General features: G+C 37.7%; 2 protein-coding genes across 2 annotated transcripts; one reads left to right on the top strand and one right to left on the bottom strand.

The window, feature by feature from the left end:
• The first annotated feature begins 1,032 nt into the window (after positions 1-1,032).
• On the top strand, positions 1,033-3,362 carry LOC105441828. Its single transcript, XM_030974961.1, has 2 exons — positions 1,033-2,262; positions 2,613-3,362. The coding sequence occupies exons 1-2, from the start codon at positions 2,085-2,087 to the stop codon at positions 2,957-2,959; spliced, it is 525 nt and encodes a 174-aa protein (XP_030830821.1). The 5' UTR covers positions 1,033-2,084; the 3' UTR covers positions 2,960-3,362.
• A 3,333-nt stretch (positions 3,363-6,695) lies between these two features.
• LOC105443415 lies at positions 6,696-20,012 on the bottom strand. Its single transcript, XM_030974074.1, has 9 exons — positions 19,441-20,012; positions 17,276-17,454; positions 14,327-14,428; positions 13,674-13,827; positions 12,652-12,722; positions 11,778-11,894; positions 11,063-11,264; positions 10,270-10,373; positions 6,696-9,825 (listed from the first exon to the last, which is right to left on the bottom strand). Exons 1-9 carry the CDS (start codon positions 19,763-19,765, stop codon positions 9,775-9,777), a joined length of 1,305 nt encoding a protein of 434 aa, XP_030829934.1. The 5' UTR covers positions 19,766-20,012; the 3' UTR covers positions 6,696-9,774.
• Between the last annotated feature and the right edge of the window lie 965 nt (positions 20,013-20,977).

Below are 20,977 nucleotides of genomic sequence, written 5' to 3'. Positions count from 1 at the left end.
TCATTTCATTGTGAATTACCCATACACGATGGAGCAGATTGGTCCTCTTATGAATTGCTGGTGCATGTGTTATGAAGGAAAACATAACATTGGGAAGTGTCTTGCAAATGTTGTATGTAACTTCAAGGACATTGCAAAAACTGTTGCAGACAGAAATCAAATCCGGCAGTGCCATAGCTGGTACACAGGAGGAGTTGTACAGCAGCCGGTCGTGCACCATGTTCACAGAGAATCTTTGCAGGAAGCTGAGGGACGTGCTGTACTTCAGCAGAAATTCACAAGCCTGAGTGAAAATGATGAAATAATTGTGACAAGGAAGGTGTCTGTAGGTGGTACAGAGTATCGACCAGGAATGACAGTTATTGTTAGTGAGATGAATGCTATGCCAACATTGGGACAAGTGAAATCAATGTACTAGAATTTTAGATGCATCACAGTGTTCCAAGGCTTGCCCAACATACCTCTAGCTTCTTGAATGCTTGTCCAAGGCTTGCCCAACATACCTGTAGCTTCTTGAATGCTTGTAAATCAAATGAGGATACACTGTATTAATCCCAAAGGAATGCTGTAAAATGTTTCTGTTATTCCAAACTGAACTACATGTAAGATAGATATCAGTTTTTCTAAACTGCATGTGAAAGTTTTGTGTCAAACTTTAAACATGGGCAGCGTACAGTTGAGAATATAACAATAAGCTGTGGGGGGGGGGGGGGGGGGGGAGACGCAGCAGACGCCCATTGTTTGTGAACAAATAATTTGGCCTATTCTTGGCTATACAGTAAACACTATACAGAAACAATACTGAGATGTGCTTATTTGTGCTTATAAAAATAATTGCTTCCTCATTTGTTTGTTTTGTTTATTATCTTTACAGATTAGAAATGGCCAGCTGTAATTTCTGTATGAGTTACGGACAAAAAAAGAAACTGTTGACTGTATCCTCTTCAAGACCTGAAGAACTTCTCCAGAATTTGAAGCCCAAGATTGAGTCCAAGTTTTCTCTCGGCAATCAGGCATACACCATGAAACTGAAACTGGAGCAATTTCAGACATATGTTGATATAGATGAAGATGACATGGACGATGTTAAGTTGTTGCAAAATGGTGGTACCATTATTCTAGAGCAAATTATCACCAATATGAAGCCATCATTGCAGAGTCCACAGAGATCACCAGCAACTGTTGATGCTACACCATCAGCACCTGCAGACGGTCAAGTCCTTCATCTCCAGTGCTCTACCTCATCAGATGTGTCAACTTCTCCATCTGACAAAGATGCTAGTACAGCGAAGAGACGCATCAATACAAAATACCATCCCTACCATTAAAATTAGGGCACACTTTGCAGAAAATGGCCGAAGTACAACAAGGCAAGGGATCCGAAAGTGGAGATGACAATATGTACCACAATGCAAAGAAATTCAGTGAGTGTTGCACAAGTGATTGGTCGTGCTTTATTTCCTCCAATGCCCTCACAACGCTGCATGAACAGAAAAGGAATCGCGTTGAACTTCTCCCTCTCACAGAGGATGTGGTTCATCTTACTAACTTCTTGAAGGAAGGGGAAGAAGAAGTTATCACAGACTGGCTGAAGATATGAGTGATTCAGAAGCATGGAATGACTTGAATGAAGTAACTCTAGTCCAAGTTACCATGTTCAATAGAAGAAGGACTGGGGAGATGTCCAAGATGAAGCTTAGTGACTACAAGAAAATAGATGGAATACCAGATTCAACCGTTGTCAAGTCCCTTTCCCAACTTGAAAAGGAACTGTGTAAGAAGCTGTCTCAGGTGGAGCTTGTTGGGAAAAGAGGCAGATCGGTCCCTGCCCTACATGTACTAACATCTGAGATGGAGGAATGGATTTCTGCTCTAGTTGATAACCGACAGCAAGCAGGAGTCAACACAGAAAATGAGTACTTGTTTGCTCGATCTCATAATATGTCACTGGGGCATATTCAAGCTAGTAATTGTCTACGCAAGTTTATTTGAGTGAGGTCAAGCATCCAGAAACAATTACAGGAACACTCCTGAGGAAACAGCTGGGAACTTTATGCCAGCTTCTTAACTTGAAGGAAAATGAGATGGATATTGTAGCCAATTTCTTAGGACATGACTTGCATGTACATCGAGAATTCTACAGACTCCCAAATGAAGTGCTGCAAGTGGCTAAGGTAACCAAGATCCTACTTACGATGGAACAAGGTGGGGAAGGACTCTCTCAAGGTGAAACACTTGATAATGTACCTGTGCTTAATGAAGGTAAATCAAAGTTTTCATATTGTGGACATCGGACCCACTGCCACGCAACATTATGCAATGATCGACGTGTAGAGCCAAAATTGAATGAAACTTGACATTTTGCATACATTTTTGTACAAAATACTGCTTTTCCTAAATTCCTCTATAACACTTCTAATTGTGTCTTCTAAGCCTTTTGCCTTATCCTCATTGTCTTGAAACTCATCAAGATACATGTCTGAAACAAAAAATCACAAAAACAAAGAAATACATAAAGATAAAAAATACAGTTTCTTTGTGCACATATTCCTCTACATATATAACTATGTAGTCTTTTTTATGCAATTGTTAATTTGTTGTTTTTTCGGTAGAGCTTGGCAATGATGACTTTGAGGTGTCAGATGCAGAGGATGCCATAAATGAGTCACATTCTCCGTGTCTGGATGCAGAGTCTTTGGGGACTCCAGAGAGACATACAAAGAGAAAACACCCACCTAAGATGAAGAATCAGAATATCAGGAAATGGAAGCAATGGAGTCCAGGTGAAAAAGCAGCAGTACAATGTCACTTCCACCGACTTCTTTTGACCAACACTCTTCCTGGCAAATCACAAATTGAGCAGTGCTTAAAAGAGGAGCCCATCTTGCATAAAAGAACCTGGCGTAATATCAAAGATTACATTCGCAACAGTTTCAAGCAAAAGAAAGGCTGCAGGTAAAAAGACTGTAGACTTCCATTAAACACTAATCTTTAGTTTACCTTATGTTTACCAGTGAAGATTGAATTTCCAATGATTACCATTGTGTAAAGTGCTGTGTAAAATAAGAATTTTTTTCCACTTTGTCTATGCTTTGCTCATGCATTAATACCTATTAATGCATGATACTTTTTTTTTTACTTCTTTATTTGAAAGTTTGCAATGGAACTCATTTTTGATAAGTGATCATCTGTCCAATAGTCATTTATTTAACAACACAGTGTAAGTAGATCATCTACAATGAAAGACTTGCACACTGCATTGGTACACGTCATCAAGCAGTATGCATTAAAGCTACAGTCCCATATACGTCCCGGACCGTCCCGGACCATCCGGACCCCATCCGGGGTGATCCGGGATTCGGTCTGTGTTGACACCGTGTTGGCACCGGGGTGGTCCTGGATGGTCCTGGGCAGTCCGGGAGTCGACCCCGGATGTTTTTGACGGTCAAAAACTGCCGGGGTGGTCCGGGACGGTCCGGGACAATAGTTTGATCCGGGGTGATCGGTGTAGCCACCGTGCTGGGTCCGGGGTCATCCGTAGTGGCGCCGGGGCGGTCCGTGTTGATCCGTGGCAGTCCGGGAGTGAGTTATTGACCCCGGATCACCCCGGCGCCCCTACGGATGATCCCGGACCATCCCGGACCCCATCCGGGGCGTTCCGGGATGATCCGTGTTGGCACCGGATGGTCCGGTGTCATCCGTGTTGGCATCGTGTTGGCACCGGGGTGGTCCGGGACGGTCCGTGGCGGCTCCGTGCTGGGTCTGGAATGATCTGTACTGCTGCCGGGGCTATGCCCGGACGGTCCGGGGCGGTCCGTAGTGGTACCGTGTTGGGTCCGGGGAGACGGTCGGCGGTTGCGATTTTTTGAACAAAACATCCCGGATCACCCCAGACCATGGTCCGGGATGGTCCGGAGTGGTCCGTGCTCGTCCGTGCTGGTCCGGCTTTATATGGGACTGGGGCTTAAGTGCTTTAATTTTTAATATTCTTTGAGTATTTATGTAGTATGCTGAGAGAAAAGTGTTTTGTTAGAAAATAAGTATTGGAAAGAATCTATAGTTTATTCTGTCATCTGGTTGAAGAGATTGTTACCTCGAAAGGTAATGTTTTCTATACATCTTGGGAATTTTAGCACAAAAAAATCCCTGTTCAGCAAGTATCTTATCTTATACAATATATAAACAGGGACAAATCAAGAACCAAATTGAAATAAACAAGCTATAATTATGGGCTTGCAGATGCAAAGAATAAGCCATGTATTTTTGCACAAAGCACTATTCGAAATCAAGATGGAGTAGCAAAACAAAATGCAGCTCAGATGTTGTGTCTCTTCAGGAATATGCCCATAATGTTAGGTGATAAGGTCCCTGAAGATGATGAACACTGGGAGCTGGTACTGCTGTTGCTGTCCTGCATGGACATCATTTTTGCACCTGCAATTACCAAAGGAGATACGACATACCTAAGCCAGCTTCTCAAAAGCAGAAGTGTCTTAGGGGCTAAATTTTCTAGTGCTTATAATACATCCACAGGGGTATAAAATATATCAAAATGGTAAAGAATCATCATCCACCAAATTTTCAAAATTTACCAAAACTTTGTATTACCTTTAAAGTTTTAATGTGTATTTTGAAAAGTGTGGTACCAGCGGTTTGAAAAACATATGAATTTGACAAATACAAAGTTATGGCAATTTATTTTAACCTTTTTATTGATTACATCGATTAGTAAGAACTTTTCAGGACTATTTTTATTTGATGTTCATGTGTTATGCAATAAGAAATTAATTTTTGTATTGTGTTCTGATGTACATTTTGACTGTATTTACATATGTTTTTTAATTACTTAGGTATTATGTTAAATGAGTACATATATTTTATTAGTAATTTGTTATGTATATTAATATTTGACTACTGGTTTACTTACACCCTTGTAAAAAAAAACCATGGATCCATGGTACGGTAAGACCATGGTAAAACCATGGTCTTACCCTACCATGGATCCATTGTAAACCATGAAATAACATGAGTAAATTGGAACAGACATATTATGGTTTTACCATGGATTTTCCATGGTTAAACTGTGGTTTTTCTATGTTTTTACCACGGTAAAACCGTGGTAAAACCGTACGGTAACCGTACGGTAAAACCATGGTTAACCCATGGTTTCACCTTGGTTTCACCATGGTATGACCACGGCAAAACCATGGTGAAACTACAGTAAAACCATGGTTTTACCATAATATGTCTGTTCCAATTTACTCCTGTTATTTCATGGTTTACAATGGATCCATGGTACAGTAAAACCATGGTTTAACCATGGTTTCACCAAGGTAAAACTACAGTAAAACCATGGTTTTTACCATAATATGTCTGTTCCAATTTACTCCTGTTATTTCATGGTTTACAATGGATCCATGGTACAGTAAAACCATGGCTTAACCATGGTTTCACCATGGTTTCACCATGGTATGACCACGGCAAAACCATGGTAAAACTACAGTAAAACCATGGTGTTACCACGGTGAAACCGCAAAGTAAAACCATGGTTTAACCATGGTTTTACCATGGTTTCACCTTGGTTTCACCATGGTATGACCACGGCAAAACCATGGTGAAACTACAGTAAAACCATGGTTTTACCATAATATGTCTGTTCCAATTTACTCCTGTTATTTCATGGTTTACAATGGATCCATGGTACAGTAAAACCATGGTTTAACCATGGTTTCACCATGGTTTAACCATGGTTTCACCATGGTATGACCACGGCAAAACCATGGTAAAACCACAGTAAAACCATGGTTTTACCATAATATGTCTGTTCCAATTTACTCCTGTTATTTCATGGTTTACAATGGATCCATGGTACAGTAAAACCATGGCTTAACCATGGTTTCACCATGGTTTCACCATGGTATGACCACGGCAAAACCATGGTAAAACTACAGTAAAACCATGGTGTTACCACGGTGAAACCGCAAAGTAAAACCATGGTTTAACCATGGTTTTCCCATGGTTTCACCTTGGTTTCACCATGGTATGACCACGGCAAAACCATGGTGAAACTACAGTAAAACCATGGTTTTACCATAATATGTCTGTTCCATTTTTTTTTACTCCTGTTATTTCATGGTTTACAATGGATCCATGGTACAGTAAAACCATGGTTTTACCATGGTTTCACCATGGTTTCACCATGGTATGACCACGGCAAAACCATGGTAAAACCACAGTACAACCATGGTTTTACCATAATATGTCTGTTCCAATTTACTCCTGTTATTTCATGGTTTACGATGGATCCATGGTACAGTAAAACCATGGTATTACAGTTTCACCATGGTATTACAGTACAGACCATGGTAAATCCAAAGTGAAACCATGGTATGACCACGGTAAAAACCATGGTAAAACCATGATATGTCTGTTCCGATTTACCACCTTGATAACATGGTACTACAATGGATCCACGGTACAGTCAAACAATGGTATTACCATGTTTTCTCCGTCGTTTAACCATAATTTCACCATGGCTTTTAGGTACAAACCATGGTGAATCCAAGGTGAAACTTCTGAAATGTAAATCATTTATAGAAAAGAGAAGCTATTTTAAATGTGTAAGAAATACATAATATATGTTTGATATCAGTGATGGGAGACACAATGAATGACCTGCCAAAAGAAATGGAAAATTGTGTTGAAAAAGATGAATACTTTTAATAAAATATATGTCACACACGTTTTAGAGTAATACATGTAAATGTGTTTAAACATCCTAGTCTTTAGACGTAAAGTAGCAAGACTTTATGCATGTTCAAATAAATATTTGTAATAAACTGTCTTACCGGTACACATAAAAAGTTAATTAGTAAACTGTTTGTAAACAGCACACACTTAGCAAGCTTATATGTATGAGGTATAGGCTAATGAGGAATAAAAAGGAAAGACTAAAATATTTCAATTAAGAGTACCATTACACTGACCACAACACCATAAAGCTGTCAGTAATAAGAACAAATATGGCAAGGTATCTGAGTATGCAAGATTTTTTTTTTTTCCTGAGGTGAGGTCCTATTGCATATATGTAATAATAAAAACTGTAAAGAGGGCATGACCCCTAAAAAAAACACAAATATACAAAGATAATTTTACCAACTGCAAACATTTGATTTGTTTGAAAGGTAACAAGCTGTATCCCAATTAGGTATTTGGCTAGTCAGTCAAAACAAGTTCTTCCCCTTCTTGTTTGTACCCTTTATTGTAATGCATTTCAGATGGTCTCTATTTTAACTCTATAATTCCAGCAATTGTTTGATACAAAAAACCTATAACTATATTTCTTCATTTGAAATTGAAATGTACTGTTTGAGAGGGGAAAAAATTGTAATTAACACTGACTTAATGAGACAAACATAACAAACTAACAAATGGTAATGAACATCTTGCAAATAACTGGATCAATATGGACATATAGTGTTTATAAAATGCCTTTTCACACCTATACACCCATATCCCTCCCTACACACAATAACAAGACCATCTCCTTGAATAATTGAACAAAATGGCCTAAGGATCAGAATTAAAAGCCTTTTATTTGAACCACTTCTATTCTAAAAGCCACCCACCCCTCCCAAAAAGACTTTAAACCTGAGTAACAATAAATATAGGATGTACCCTGAAACCCTTACAAGCAGGTATAACAATTGTAAAAGAGGAAATATGGCCCATCTTGTTCAACTTTTGGAACTATTAACAATGTGTTCATTTGAAAACTTGTATAATCCGATAACGGATATAATCCCAAATTTATCTTGTATGCCGGCAGAGCACTGAATAATGTACTCTCCGTCTCTCCGTTGTGCACAGGTTTATAAGGCGTGTGTATGAGTGTGCATAGAACGGCAATTATGACGGAAACCAAGTATTCGTTTAGTACGACAGCTATGGTGTAAAGTAGTGCACTATTGCAAAGAATCATATTACAAAATAAAAATTTATTTTCCCTTTATCTTTTTTTAAGAATCCTTTTAATTAGCTTGGCATGCATTGAAATGGCGAAGCCGCACCTTTCCTTTCTAATATTTTTGAAAACTTTTGGACATCAGATTGTTACCTAAAGAAACACATGATTGCTCAAAATAATTAGCGGGAAAGTATAAATGTGGACCGTAAATGGAAAGAATAGATTTGCCTTGTAATTCAGGAAAAACTTCAGAATGTTCTATATTTTGTTTCATAACAGAAGATCGTATACCCGTACCCGAAAAATATGAATCCGGTATTCGACATTCACGGACGGATACCAGATTGCTATCTGTTTTGATCCAGCACTAGATTCAATCACTCAAGATTAAACAGGAATTACAAAAAACATAACATATATGTATGATAAATTACACATCATATATTTAACTGAGTTTTATTTTTGTGGATTTTGTAAATCAACAATGATTAGCGATTTTAACACCCGAAAATATTTCCAACATACATACGTGTAATACACAATTAAATATTTAGTTAAGATGTATGGCCAGAGTAGCCATGCCGCATGCGTATGTAGCTATATCATGGAGCTAGCAAGGGCTGCGTGCACTAGTAGAGCAATTCAGTTTACACATGAGAGGTTAAAGGAGAATGAAACCCCAAAAATATTATGGCGTAAGATGTTGATCCATACTTCACTGATAAAAATGGTTCTAAAATTATGCCAAACTGTTCCTCAAATCCCTAGAAACATTTTCGCAAATTTCTTATTTTACCGATATTTGAGTGTACTGCGAAAACCAACGGGAGTCGTCATTGCTCATGAATATCTTCGATTTGTGACGTAAGAATTGTACAGCTCGACTTCAATCTAGTCGCAAATTAGCAGCTGTCTGTTTTCGTTTCACGAACATATACATTATTTTTTAGATGGTTCTGTTGGTGTAAAGAAAATAAATACCACATTTTTCTCTCAACAGTTGAAATCGCATAGGACTGATATTTGCACATTCATTTCTGTAAAGCTACTGAATTGCGACTAGGCTGAAGTCGAGCTGTACAATTCTTACGTCACAAATTGAAGATATTGATGAGCAATGGCAACTCCCATTGGATTTCGTGGTACCCTCAAAATGAAAACTTTGCGTCAACGTCTTGAGGGATTTGAGGAACAATTTGGCATAATTTTAGAACCATTCTTATTAGTGAAATAATGCGATAATATTTTTTGGGTTTCATTCTCCTTTAAGTATATAACTGTGTTGTCTCTCGACCCAAAATTCAAAACTTCAATACATCAAAATTGCTGTAGGTATATTTGAGGATTTCTGTTCACAAATTAAACTACTGTACTTGTGAAATGGTCTGGGGGAAAAATTATCATCTCTTTCCCAGAGATGCCAACCTCCAGAACAGAAAATCAGTAATCATAAGGCTCAAAATCAGTAATTTGGGGAATAAATCAGTAATTTCCTATGCGGCGTCATGAATCTAAAAAGAATGGCAGGCAGACGCATGCGCGCATGATTATCTGAAATTTTTTGTGATTTTACTCCCACAAAGTTGCTAAATATTGACTTTCAGTTCATCACAACACATAAGTTTTCAATGAAAAATTGGCTTCTATTAAGAGAATACTTGATACTTTTCCATCTTTCTCATGGATGGCCACCATAATGCACAGCACTTGCTACGATAGATCCCTATGCGCAAAAAAAAAAAAAAAAAAAAAAAAAAAAAAAAAAAAAAATCCGTACTAGTTGGCATCTCTGCTTTCCGTCTTGTGCTTCATTCGTTTTCATCTCTTGCAGATGTGGGCTGCTGAACATCTCCTTTGAACTGCAAGTGAAATTTAACATAGAAATAAATTGAGGAAGGTCAAGAAACCATTGAACCCTACCCATTTTCTGGGAATAGAAATTTGAGAAAACACGAGACTCCCTTACATGTACATCTATTTTTGTGTAATTTTGGCATAGCTCTTTATCTAAAAAAAAATGGTTTCAATAATGCAGTGTTGCACCCATGAATACAGTTGATTTGGAAGGTTATTGGAATACTCAATGCTGAAAGTTGGTATAAGCATGGAATTTTAATAAATTCATATCATAAATGGTGCAATTCTTTAAACACATTTAAATTTAATTTTGATTTTAATTCATTCAAACCTAAACTTGAAGCTGAATATTTGAAATCACTCAACTCATTGTAAATAGGTAGAAATTTTGATAACAATTATAATCACTACAAAATATGCCTTCTCTAACGCAATTTGCTACTTACTGAAAGCCTGCGTCTCTCTCTTTTGGCCTCATTTGAGAGTTTGTTGGTCATTACAGACCTCAAGTAAGATGGGGGAGATGCCGGGAATTTCTGTTGAACATAGGCTTTAAGAAACAGAACAAAAAATAAATAAATAGGGAGTTGACTAAAAATCAGATCTTAACTTTCGTAATGAAAACAAAATTACACACATAAACAAAGAAATCTCAATAAAATTGAAAAGTGCTACTGTGGTAGTTTCTCTCCTCATGCTCCCCCTCCCCCCTCCCCCCTCCCCCCCCCCCCCCCCCCCCCCAACAGGGTGACTGTAAGGACTGAAGCTTGGCATGTTACAGGACATCAAATAATGAATTAGCCTAATTTAAGCTATACATCTATATCTTACAGTTTTTAAAATTTACACTAATAATATAATCAAGACAATTATGCATTTTGTATAATACATGTAAATTTCCATTTGTATGATGGGCAATGACTGATGGTTCAAATATTATAAATTATGTATGAAAAGATGGGTAAAGCTCTAGCCTGTAGAGTATGAAAGTGTATGGCGCAAACACACAAAAAACATCCTCAAAACCTGCAACGTATCATGGATTCCACTCTCAACACTCACTTTTATGATCAACTTCAGAGTTAGCCATTATTTTGATATTCATCACCATCTAACTGTGGCCTCTGACTGTATGAAGGGAAAGGGGCTACAAAATAGGCAAATTCCAGTGTATTCTCTACCATTACATTTTCATCAAATGTAGATCAATTAGCTTTACACTGCAATAACTATAATTACCAATAATGTCGGCAATCTTTTCGTGGTCCAGAGGGGGTTTGCTCTTGCCTTCTTTGTTTTTTCCTCCTGTCAGAGAGGAATTGAGGAGTCCCTCCCGTCCGAAAACGGCAACCATCAGATCCGACGTTAGCTTCCCCACATCTAAATGGTTGCAGTTCAGCAGGGTCCTCTTCGTGAGTGTTACATGTGGACCAACTTGGACCTTCAAGAGTAATGATAGAGAGATGAAAAATACAGGATATAAACTTCTTGAAGTTTTAAGGATATGTTAGGCTAATGCAAACAGCTTTCGTATACGTGAGGTGTGTCACACCATCAATGGCACTGAGCTTGAAAGTACAAAAAGCAGACAGTGTGAGATATGAATTCATAAATGAATAAATAACCCAATATGTCTTGATTACTCAAAATTTGTAAAGATCTAAGTCCAGTCTACTTTGTAGCAAGGATGGCAACTAAAAGAAATCTTACATAATTATTAATATAATTTTAAGTTGATTTAACACAATCTACACTGGTTGAAATGCATACCTATAGTATACAGAGCAAAGGATGAACTATTGGATGTCCATTGAAAAAAAGATTAATATTTCACATATTCTGCTCTGGCTTTGCCAAATTTAGTGAATATCAGCCTCGGGACAACAAAGACACTTTCTGTATTGATGATATTAATCCCGAAAGAGAGGAAATAAGAGGATTATTTATTACTTACTTTATCTATTGGGGCCTCACGTACAGCTGAAGTTGAGGGACTCATGCACAGTGCTAATCCTTCACTGTCCGGCAGAGAGGATGGTGGTGAGGTTGGCAATTGAGGCTGCCTTGATTTCTGAGAGTATGATGCAAATACATGTATACAAGACAACATAAGAGAATTATTTATGAATGAATTATAATGCTAATTTTGGGGAATATCCACTTCAATACATAAGTTGTACATTTCAGACTGGTATATGTGGATCATGGAAAGAGCACATGACCAACAAAGAACTCTATGATAAAACTGAAAAGGTTGAGGAAGGCCGAAGATGTAATGGAAGAAAATGGTCAGAAGAGAAAGTGCTCAAGTTGGATTGAGTGAAGATGATGTTGGAGATAGAGTGAAGTGGACAGAAGGAATCAATAGATGGAAGGAAGGATTAAAGTCAGAAACCCCCCGTAAGAAGGAAAATGCTAACTGTAACAAATGATGATAATGAAAAGGTTGGATGAATAACTACAAATTCGACGATAGGAATTCATTAGACAATGTTGGGAGAAGAAAAGAACAGGTAATAAGCAAAGGGACCAAAACATGGCAAAAGAAAAAGAGAGAGACCACCTGCAACATACCTAGATCAACTGAGAATACTGGTTTTAGGAGCGAAGATTTGACGACGATAAAGAAGAATAGAGGTGTGTGGATACAGCTTGTATATGGTGTTTGAGTGCGCATGAAATTAGTCAATATATCACAAGTTCAGGTTTACAAGACTAATTTCTAAATTGTTAAGTAAATTACCATGAGACTATAAACATAAAACTGTAGTCCCTTATTCCAGTGACATGGGTTTAATAGTATACTAACAATAAAGCATCACACCTACCTTAATTTTGGCACGAAGAGGCTCCATGTCAGTCATAAAGTTGTCCATCCTCTCCATTAACTTTGGGATCTCTGATATACATGTAAGTTGCATGTACATAAAAAAAAAATTGAATGAGGACAGTGGTAGTGAAGATTACAAATGCTAGTACACATTTTTCTAAGTAGAACAAATTATAGCATTCATCTTAAAGCTGAAGTTTTGAGAGAACAGAAAAAATAATTGTTGTAATTTGCCACTAAATCTATTTAAAGACCGAATTTGAGCAATAAAATAATTTTTATCTTCTGGGCCACAAGACTTTTATTACCTCAAGCCGACCACATGCAAAACAAATGAGCAAAGCATGCATGCCCACTGTTCGCATGATTGCACTGATTTGCCTTGCCCAGAGCTCAGGGTAAATAGCTTAAAAAACATAGCCTCAGTTTCATGATCCTCTCCAGACATTTACACTAAATTCTTTGGAAATCATGCACAGACCATTAACATATTTAGCACAGGTATATTTAAAGGTAAATGGAACAAAATGAGGACACATTTGATAACATTCATTCATATTTACCTTTCACTAGCAGAATTAGAATTGACCTTTTAAAGTTTTTCCCAAAATATGTACAGTACTGTTTTACTTGGAATAGTGGAAACTCAGCATAACAAGGCCCTTGGGACAATCACAATTACCTTGTTATAGCAGAAATCTAGTTTCAAACGGTTTGAAAAACAGCCGAGACCATGAATATTAACTCATTATCAGGAACATTGTTACACCATCATTAGTAATTCTCTCTTTATGCTGAGTTTCCACTGTAATGCTCAATCAAGTTTTACATTTTATGGCATTCTTATTATACAACACCCTTAAAACAAACTTCAAACAAATGCAATATAACTGACAATGACACTGAAATTAATTCATGGCATGCTCAATTCTTTTCCTTTTCCACAAAATATTATTGTTATTCTTTTGGAAACACAAACCATCTATTGCATAGCAAATTGTCCATTTTCTCTCTACTCACCTTTTACAAAACTGAGCGTCTCCTTCAGCTTCTCCTTGAGCTTCTCCTTGTCCATACGCTCCTGAGCTAGTTGTCTTCTTAACTGCTGTATGGTACCACCTTCCTCAAGGTCAAGGTCAAGGTCTGATAGTGGTGATGATGGTCTAAATACTTCCTACAGGTTATCAACAACATATAAAATTAAGTTATGCAACAGTTGCCTTCGCATTAATATTTTGTATTTACAGTGCTCATGCACCAATGTCCCAATGGCAGACTGAAAACCAAGCAATGACATAACCCCCCCCCCCCCCCCATGCCCAAAATGTGGTGTACCTGACGTATAGAATGGAATTTTAAAAAAAGTGAATTGAGTTCCTTTATACATTGTTATATGTTGTGTTGACAAGGTTGGTACATGTACAAAATCTTAGCTATAGATCTTTACCAAGTCTTCTTTTGTCCAGGTTGAAGAACACCATAGCATCACAGCTGAAAATTATCTGTATCCCAGCAAACAATATGTAATGACACAAGCTAACTGACTACTGACTACATGCAACATATTATTTATTCTATTATTTTACACAACTGACTTTGTAGTTGGTTTTGAGCTGAAAATTATCTGTATCCAAGCAAACAATATGTAATGACACAAGCTAACATTAACTCACTTGGCATGGCTTTATGATCACGGGATCCTCAAGTTTCTTTCGCAACTCTGTTGCCAGCTTGCTGCAGTGCACAATGTCCTTTGTTTTTGTCTTCTTTGTATTCTTAGGACACATAAAAAAGGAGAAAATTAAGGATACAACATAAAAAGCAATCCTTAATAATGGGGGAATAATGTCCCAGAGTCATGACCAAATTACCAATTTGTCTCAATAGCATGGTGATTTACATTAATTGGTTCTTATTTCATTATAAACTTCATAGCTTTCTTATCAGCAATGCTTATCAGTCATCCACTTTTCCTATGAACTTTTCAAAAATCTGCTCTCATTAAAAACAAGCTATTCAGGGAACAGAGTTGGCCTTAAAGCCACACTACCCCACTACTCAGAAATAGCTCCATCTCGAGTCCTAAACTACTCATATTGTTCCCGTCAGCTTTCCCAGGATGAAACATTCTGATCTCGTAGTCTTAAAATATATGCCCACTAGGTGAATAATTACAAATATATCTGCAACTCTTTACAACATACATACCACTATAAAAGGAGTATTATTTCTCTTCCAAACATACCCGTTTTCTGATGCAAAGCCCATTATTGGTTGATTTATTGAGACATATATTGCCAAACATTGTATTAAAAGGTATAAGGGCTGTTTATCAAAACTAAATCTTAATCATTGTACAAATTGAGCATTGCTCACAAGCCTCCTGGTGTAGTGTGGCTTTAAATCAATCACGACAATTGCCCACATTTTGTGGTTTGGATCAATAACTTTTGATAAAGATCCCTGAAAAATATACTAGATGCATGAGCAGAAAGAGCAAAAATTTCTGCTCATGATGTATTTGTTTATAATGCATTATCACATGGCATTTTACACCAGGAATTTTAAAAAGGAAATTAAGCATGAAAATCCTTAAATTGGTAATGTTCTGAAAAAGTTAAAAATCAGTGTTTTTCCATGCAAATTGGCAATACTTAAACTCTAAAACATCGTGTTTATCTTTGTACATTTACTTCAGATACATGAATTTTTGTTTCAAGTATGTAGCAATAAAAGAAAAATACCAGTGTTGCCAATTTGAAGAAGAAAACCTAATCAATTTAGCCCTTAAATAATTCCTGTCCTGTGTGAGTTAAATGAAAGTTGGTATCATGATTCAAAACAAGTGAGTTCTCAAACATTTTTCATGTGGGTTTTATTGAGACAATGAAGAGGATACTTTTCACTTAAAGGTACTATGTCCCATTTGCAGGCCCAAAAAATGAAAAAGTTAAATTCCAACTGCATTTGAAAGATAATACTAATTTAGAACTTCCCTAAAAAAGGTGGGGCTTGAAAATGTCTTCAAGTGGGAAAATAACGATTATTAGTTGTCAAATCGACTTTAGGGCTATAGAGCCCAAAAGTAATAGTCTTGATTTTCAGACAATTGTACCGAATGGTCATACGTTTTATGCTGCGCAAAGATTCAATCAGTTTAATCATGGCCATCACAAGAAGTGCGTTATTGATGTAGACAAATGCTCATGTACCCATTACAACTCTTTTCATGTATGTTATTACTAAATAAGAAAAAAAGCCAGTTAGTCACTCAATAGTGTCTGACAGTGAAGTCTAGCAAGTAAACAGGTTTCCTTGCATAATTTGAATATAGGACACTGCTAACGTTCAAATTTCACAGATAGGACATACATGACATATTCATAATTCCTGCAAAGTTCTACAGAATTTGAGGTTAGCTGCAAAAGGGAGTTAAGGGACATAGTACCTTTAAAGCTCAATTCTAGTTCTGGTAGCGAAAGGTAAATTGGAATGAATGTTATCAAATATGTCCTCATATTGTTCCATTTACATATAAAATATACCTGTGCCAAATATGTCTATGGTCCATGCAAGATTTCCAACGAATTTAGTGTAAATATCTGATGGGTTTGACGAAACCGAGGCTAATTTTGCTAAGCTGTTCAGCCGAAGATCTGGGCAAGGCAAATCACCGCGGTTCGGTGCGAACAGCGGGCATGCAGCTCGATCATTTGTGTTGCTTGTGGTCGGCGCGAAGTACTAAAAGGCTCGGGCCCAGATCGAAATTATTTGTCAGTGTTATTGCTGATCAAATTCGGTCTTAGAATATATTTGGTGGCAAATCCTTTTGTTCATGGGGGTTTAATGAGATAATCTTCCATATCATTGTACAATGGAAGCAAAATACGACAATTATTTTTTTCTGTTTTCCCAAAACTTGAATTGAGCTTTAAACTCAGCAGATGGAATGTTGATGTTAAAATTAAATAAAGTCGATATCTCAGTTACTGAGGAAACTGCATCAGAATAATTTGCAATATCGTAATCAGTGATAAATTTACCTCTTAGTTAAGTAGGACGATCCAATATCTTATTCCATTATAATACTTCGGATTGAATATTTTTATCTTGTTTATGTAGCATTTTTTTGTGGCATTTTTATGTGGAATTTTTTTGACCATGCCAGTTGGCGATCTACCTCCTTGGCCTCCAATTAGTCTGGGGTTTAACACACACTCTCCCGTAGAAGGAAATCCCCATTGTATAGCGGTTTAATGTACGAGGTCAATCTATAATTGACCTTGTACAAGTAACAGGGGTCCGGTACACATTGGCCCAACATTTCAACTTCAGATCAGACCCCAAACTTTTAAAATTTTAACACAGGGCCCATACAAACCTCAAAATTTTTAATCTGGACCCCTTGTGAATTGTTTAGCGTAGAGCCCTGGTACATGTACTTTAGACCAGAGTAGGGTCTGTAACACTTAAACAAAATGTCAAAATTATTATGCATTCAAAACCAATTTAGCCAAGAAAATAGATCTAGATCTATAGTAGTGAGAAAGAAAAAAAAAATCATTTTTATTTCCAAGAGCTTTTTTAGGATTTACCATTGTAAAAATGAAAATAGATAATACCTTTTGTGTTGTTATGACACCAATATCATCCTCCGATTCACTCATACTTTCCTCTGATGTCCACGCTTTTCGAGGCCTCCTTTTCCTTTTCCCCCTACCACTTCCTGTATCGGTGTCTGTCTTCAGGCTGTCGCCACTACAAAATTTATTTCTCTTTCTAAGAAGCTTTTCCTTGGAGTCTGAAAAAAAAGAAAAGAAATAGAATCCAAGCTAGGTCTACGTTTTATATAGACTCGAGTGAAAGAAGGAGTTTCTCAGCTACTTAAGCTTTTTTTGTAGATTTTACTTAAATAAATAACAAAAACCAATTTGAATATTACGATGCTTCCTTAACATAAAAGATATGCCACTTATTACAGTAGAACTAAAAGATAGTTCTATGACAACAGCAAAAATGTGCAAAAGCTTACAAAGGAGGCAGTTTTCGGCTGCCTGAATCAAGCCTTACAAGGTCACATACAGTCAAGTCTTTGTACACCTACGTGTGATTTTTAAAATAATATTTTAATACAAAAGAATATAGAGGCTGTTAATATAAAAAAATCAAACATAGATCAAGGTCTAGAGACTAGAGTCAGGCTAGTATGAATCAGTTTTCACCTGCTTTATTGGTGCAGGGTATCTTATGATCTCTAGACAATTAATGACATTAATTTTGGGCAACGCAGGGAATAGGGGACCAGATAATTTCAGTACACTATCAGTTCTAATTAATGTTCAAAATCATAATGGTCGAAATAGTCACATACACATGTACCAAGTCTCTGTGATTCTCGTTCATTTGATGGAAATAAAGTACATTTTGGACAAAATTATTGGCAAAAACACAGGCGTTTCACCACTGATTCTCGTAACCGATGATATGCCAGCAGTGCGTATATGTGGCGCACACACTTTATTCAAATATTGAGTACCGGGTAATGAGAAATTAATAAAAAAGACCTGTTATTAAATAATATACTTCTGCAAACAAATACTGACGAAACAACACCTATGTAATGATTTAATTCAAATTCATTCAATCATAAAATCAGGTGTAGATCTATTTATAATTAATTCCTATAAATTGATAATTCATTAAATTTTAATTCAATTAATCTATTATCATTACACATGTAATTGTAATTGAATTTGGACAACCCATGATATATATTATTGTTTGTACTCAATTCAATGCCCTATTAAAAAAGTATTAAGGGTGCCAAAGGAAAATAAACACTCGTTGTCATCTCACTGTCATTGTCATTGGCCTAGACTTAATTTTTTTTGGAATAAATATGACTGAAGGAGCTACGACTACAGTACAGACACAGTCAGTACAGTAACGGTAACTCGACTACAGTAAGACTCAGAGCCTAGCCTAGTTACAGCCTCTCTGATTTATGATTTATTATTTTTGACATTATCTAGTATCAATCATATGATTGATAGATATGATTGATAGATAATGTAAAAAATAATAATTCATAAATCAGAGAGAACGTCGTAAGGCTAGTCAGCTCAGAGCCCCGACGCGATTCGCGTAGTCGACTAGACTAACTTGTTAGGCCTAACGTTAGACAACAACAACACAACAACAGATATTTCACATTTTCAGAAAAGAATGAAACATCTTGTAAAATAAAAATAAAACCAAACAACCAACACCACCAACACCGTCCATGGCTTCCATAACTTTAATGTTATTAAATGAAATTGTGATAGATTAACTCCTAGTAGCAGGCGCGTACGCAAGGGGGGGGGGGGGGGTTTTGGGGGGTTAACCCCCCCCCCCCTTTGGTATTTTTATGTGTATAAACCCCCCCAAAACCCCCTCCCCCCCCCCCTTTTGGATTTTTTTTTTTTTTTTTTTAAAAAAGGTGTCCTCTTACCCCCCCCCCCCCCCCGCTTATTCAGCGGTCAGCTGAGTCGTTGCGATTTGTTTGCGACCAAAAAAAAAAAAAAAGTGTCCTCTTACCCCCCCCCCCCCCCCCCCCCCCCCACCCCCCCCCCCCCCCCCCCCCCCCCCCCCCCCCCCCCCCCCCCCCCCCCCCGCTTATTCAGCGGTGGGCTGAGTCGTTACGAAATTTTCGGCCCGATTTATAAATGTTAAAACACCCCCCTTGAAAAAATCCTGCGTACGCGCCTGCCTAGTAGTACCGTATCTAATCTAGTAATGTACATACCGCTTACTGCCAACAGTACAGCCGAGCACATGTCGGTAGTCACCGACGCCATCGGCCCCGTTCCTCTTCCCCGCTGCTGTGGCCATTCCACTTTCACTTTTTCTTCACTCCTCATCAGCTCCTCCAACACTTCGTCATCGAAGTTTGAGGCTTCCAGTTTCTCATTTCTGATCCACTTAACCTCGCCAACTTCCACCGATGAATCGTCAAAATTAAATAACGCATATTTGGTCCCCGTACTACCAGAACTTGAAGACATTGATTTCGCCATTTTGAAGTCAAAATACGCGCCAGTACAGTCTACGGTATACCGGTATGAGCACATGCGATATGCCTAGGCTATAGGCGCAACAACATAACATGCTGTGTATGGCGCGCCATATGCCCAATAACCCCGAAAAACATTGTTTATCGCCGATAAACAAGGTTTATCGACGAAAAACAAGGTTTATCGAGCGAAAAACAAGGTTTATCGAGCGATAAACCTTGTTTATCGTGAGAAACTCTGTATATCGACTGATAAACACAGTTTCCCTCGATAAACAAGGTTTATCGACGATAAACAAGGTTTATCGAAAAACAAGGTTTATCAAAAAACACGGTTATTCGTATTTCGTCAGGAGTGGGCGCTTTTTAAAGTTGCACCCAGCTCAGAGCACTGCTCCGCACGTGCGCTTTACACCGTAGAATATACCAACACCGTAACACTTGCTCGCGCTCATGACCACGATCGACATTTTCTGAGTGGAGGTATGGCGAAGTATTCTTAATTCCAGGCTTTTTTCCCAATTTTTGAAATGTTATGTTTATATAATCTCTCTCTAGCCCTCTCTCTCTTTCAAACTTTCTAGGTTTTCCCCTTCTCTTATCTCTCTCACTCTCCCCCTTTCTTTCTCTCACTCTCTCTTTCTCCTACCCTCTCAATATAACCCTTCTGTCTTTCCCTCTCTTTCTTCTAATTCTCTCTTTCCCTTTCTCTTTCCTTTTCTTTTCTGCACTCCCTCTCTGCCTCCTCCCTTTTATCTATTTCCCCCGGTATGAGAAATAGGGTAGAGATAGATGGTTAATGGAGAGAGAGGAGAGATACAATCAGATAAAGGACAGATAGGGTAGAGATGGATAGATGGAGATAGAGGAGAGATGAAAGAGAGAGAGGGCTAGAGAGAGATATATAAACATAACATTTCAAAAATTGGGAAAAAAGCCTTGAATTAAGAATACTTCGCCATACTTCCACTTCCACGTCTTTCGGATGGTGACGTTAAAGGTCGGTCCCAGACGTAAATAATCATATCTGATTGATACACGTCTGTAAAAACCCAATTACACACACACAACACTCAGAAAATGTCGATCGTGGTCATGAGCGCGAGCAAGTGTTACGGTGTTGGTATATTCTACGGTGTAAAGCGCACGTGCGGAGCAGTGCTCTGAGCTGGGTGCAACTTTAAAAAGCGCCCACTCCTGACGAAATACGAATAACCGTGTTTTTTGATAAACCTTGTTTTTCGATAAACCTTGTTTATCGTCGATAAAC

This window comes from Strongylocentrotus purpuratus, unplaced genomic scaffold (assembly GCF_000002235.5).
Source record: "Strongylocentrotus purpuratus isolate Spur 01 unplaced genomic scaffold, Spur_5.0 spur5_scaffold_7, whole genome shotgun sequence".
NCBI lineage: Eukaryota > Metazoa > Echinodermata > Echinoidea > Camarodonta > Strongylocentrotidae > Strongylocentrotus > Strongylocentrotus purpuratus.
Note: the sequence above shows the minus strand (reverse complement) of the source record. Positions and strands in the feature narration are given on the sequence as shown.

Excerpts from the sequence above, each read along its gene's own strand:
- LOC105441828 (XM_030974961.1), top strand. The coding sequence starts at position 2,085 with ATGGATATTGTAGCCAATTTCTTAGGACATGACTTGCATGTACATCGA. Across the intron at positions 2,263-2,612 it reads TGTACCTGTGCTTAATGAAG|AGCTTGGCAATGATGACTTT; the intron begins GTAAATCAAAGT and ends TTTTTTCGGTAG.
- LOC105443415 (XM_030974074.1), bottom strand. The coding sequence starts at position 19,765 with ATGTGCTCATACCGGTATACCGTAGACTGTACTGGCGCGTATTTTGAC. Across the intron at positions 14,429-17,275 it reads GTGTCATAACAACACAAAAG|AATACAAAGAAGACAAAAAC; the intron begins GTATTATCTATT and ends ATGTGTCCTAAG. Across the intron at positions 9,826-10,269 it reads GAGAGAGACGCAGGCTTTCA|TTCAAAGGAGATGTTCAGCA; the intron begins GTAAGTAGCAAA and ends TTTCACTTGCAG.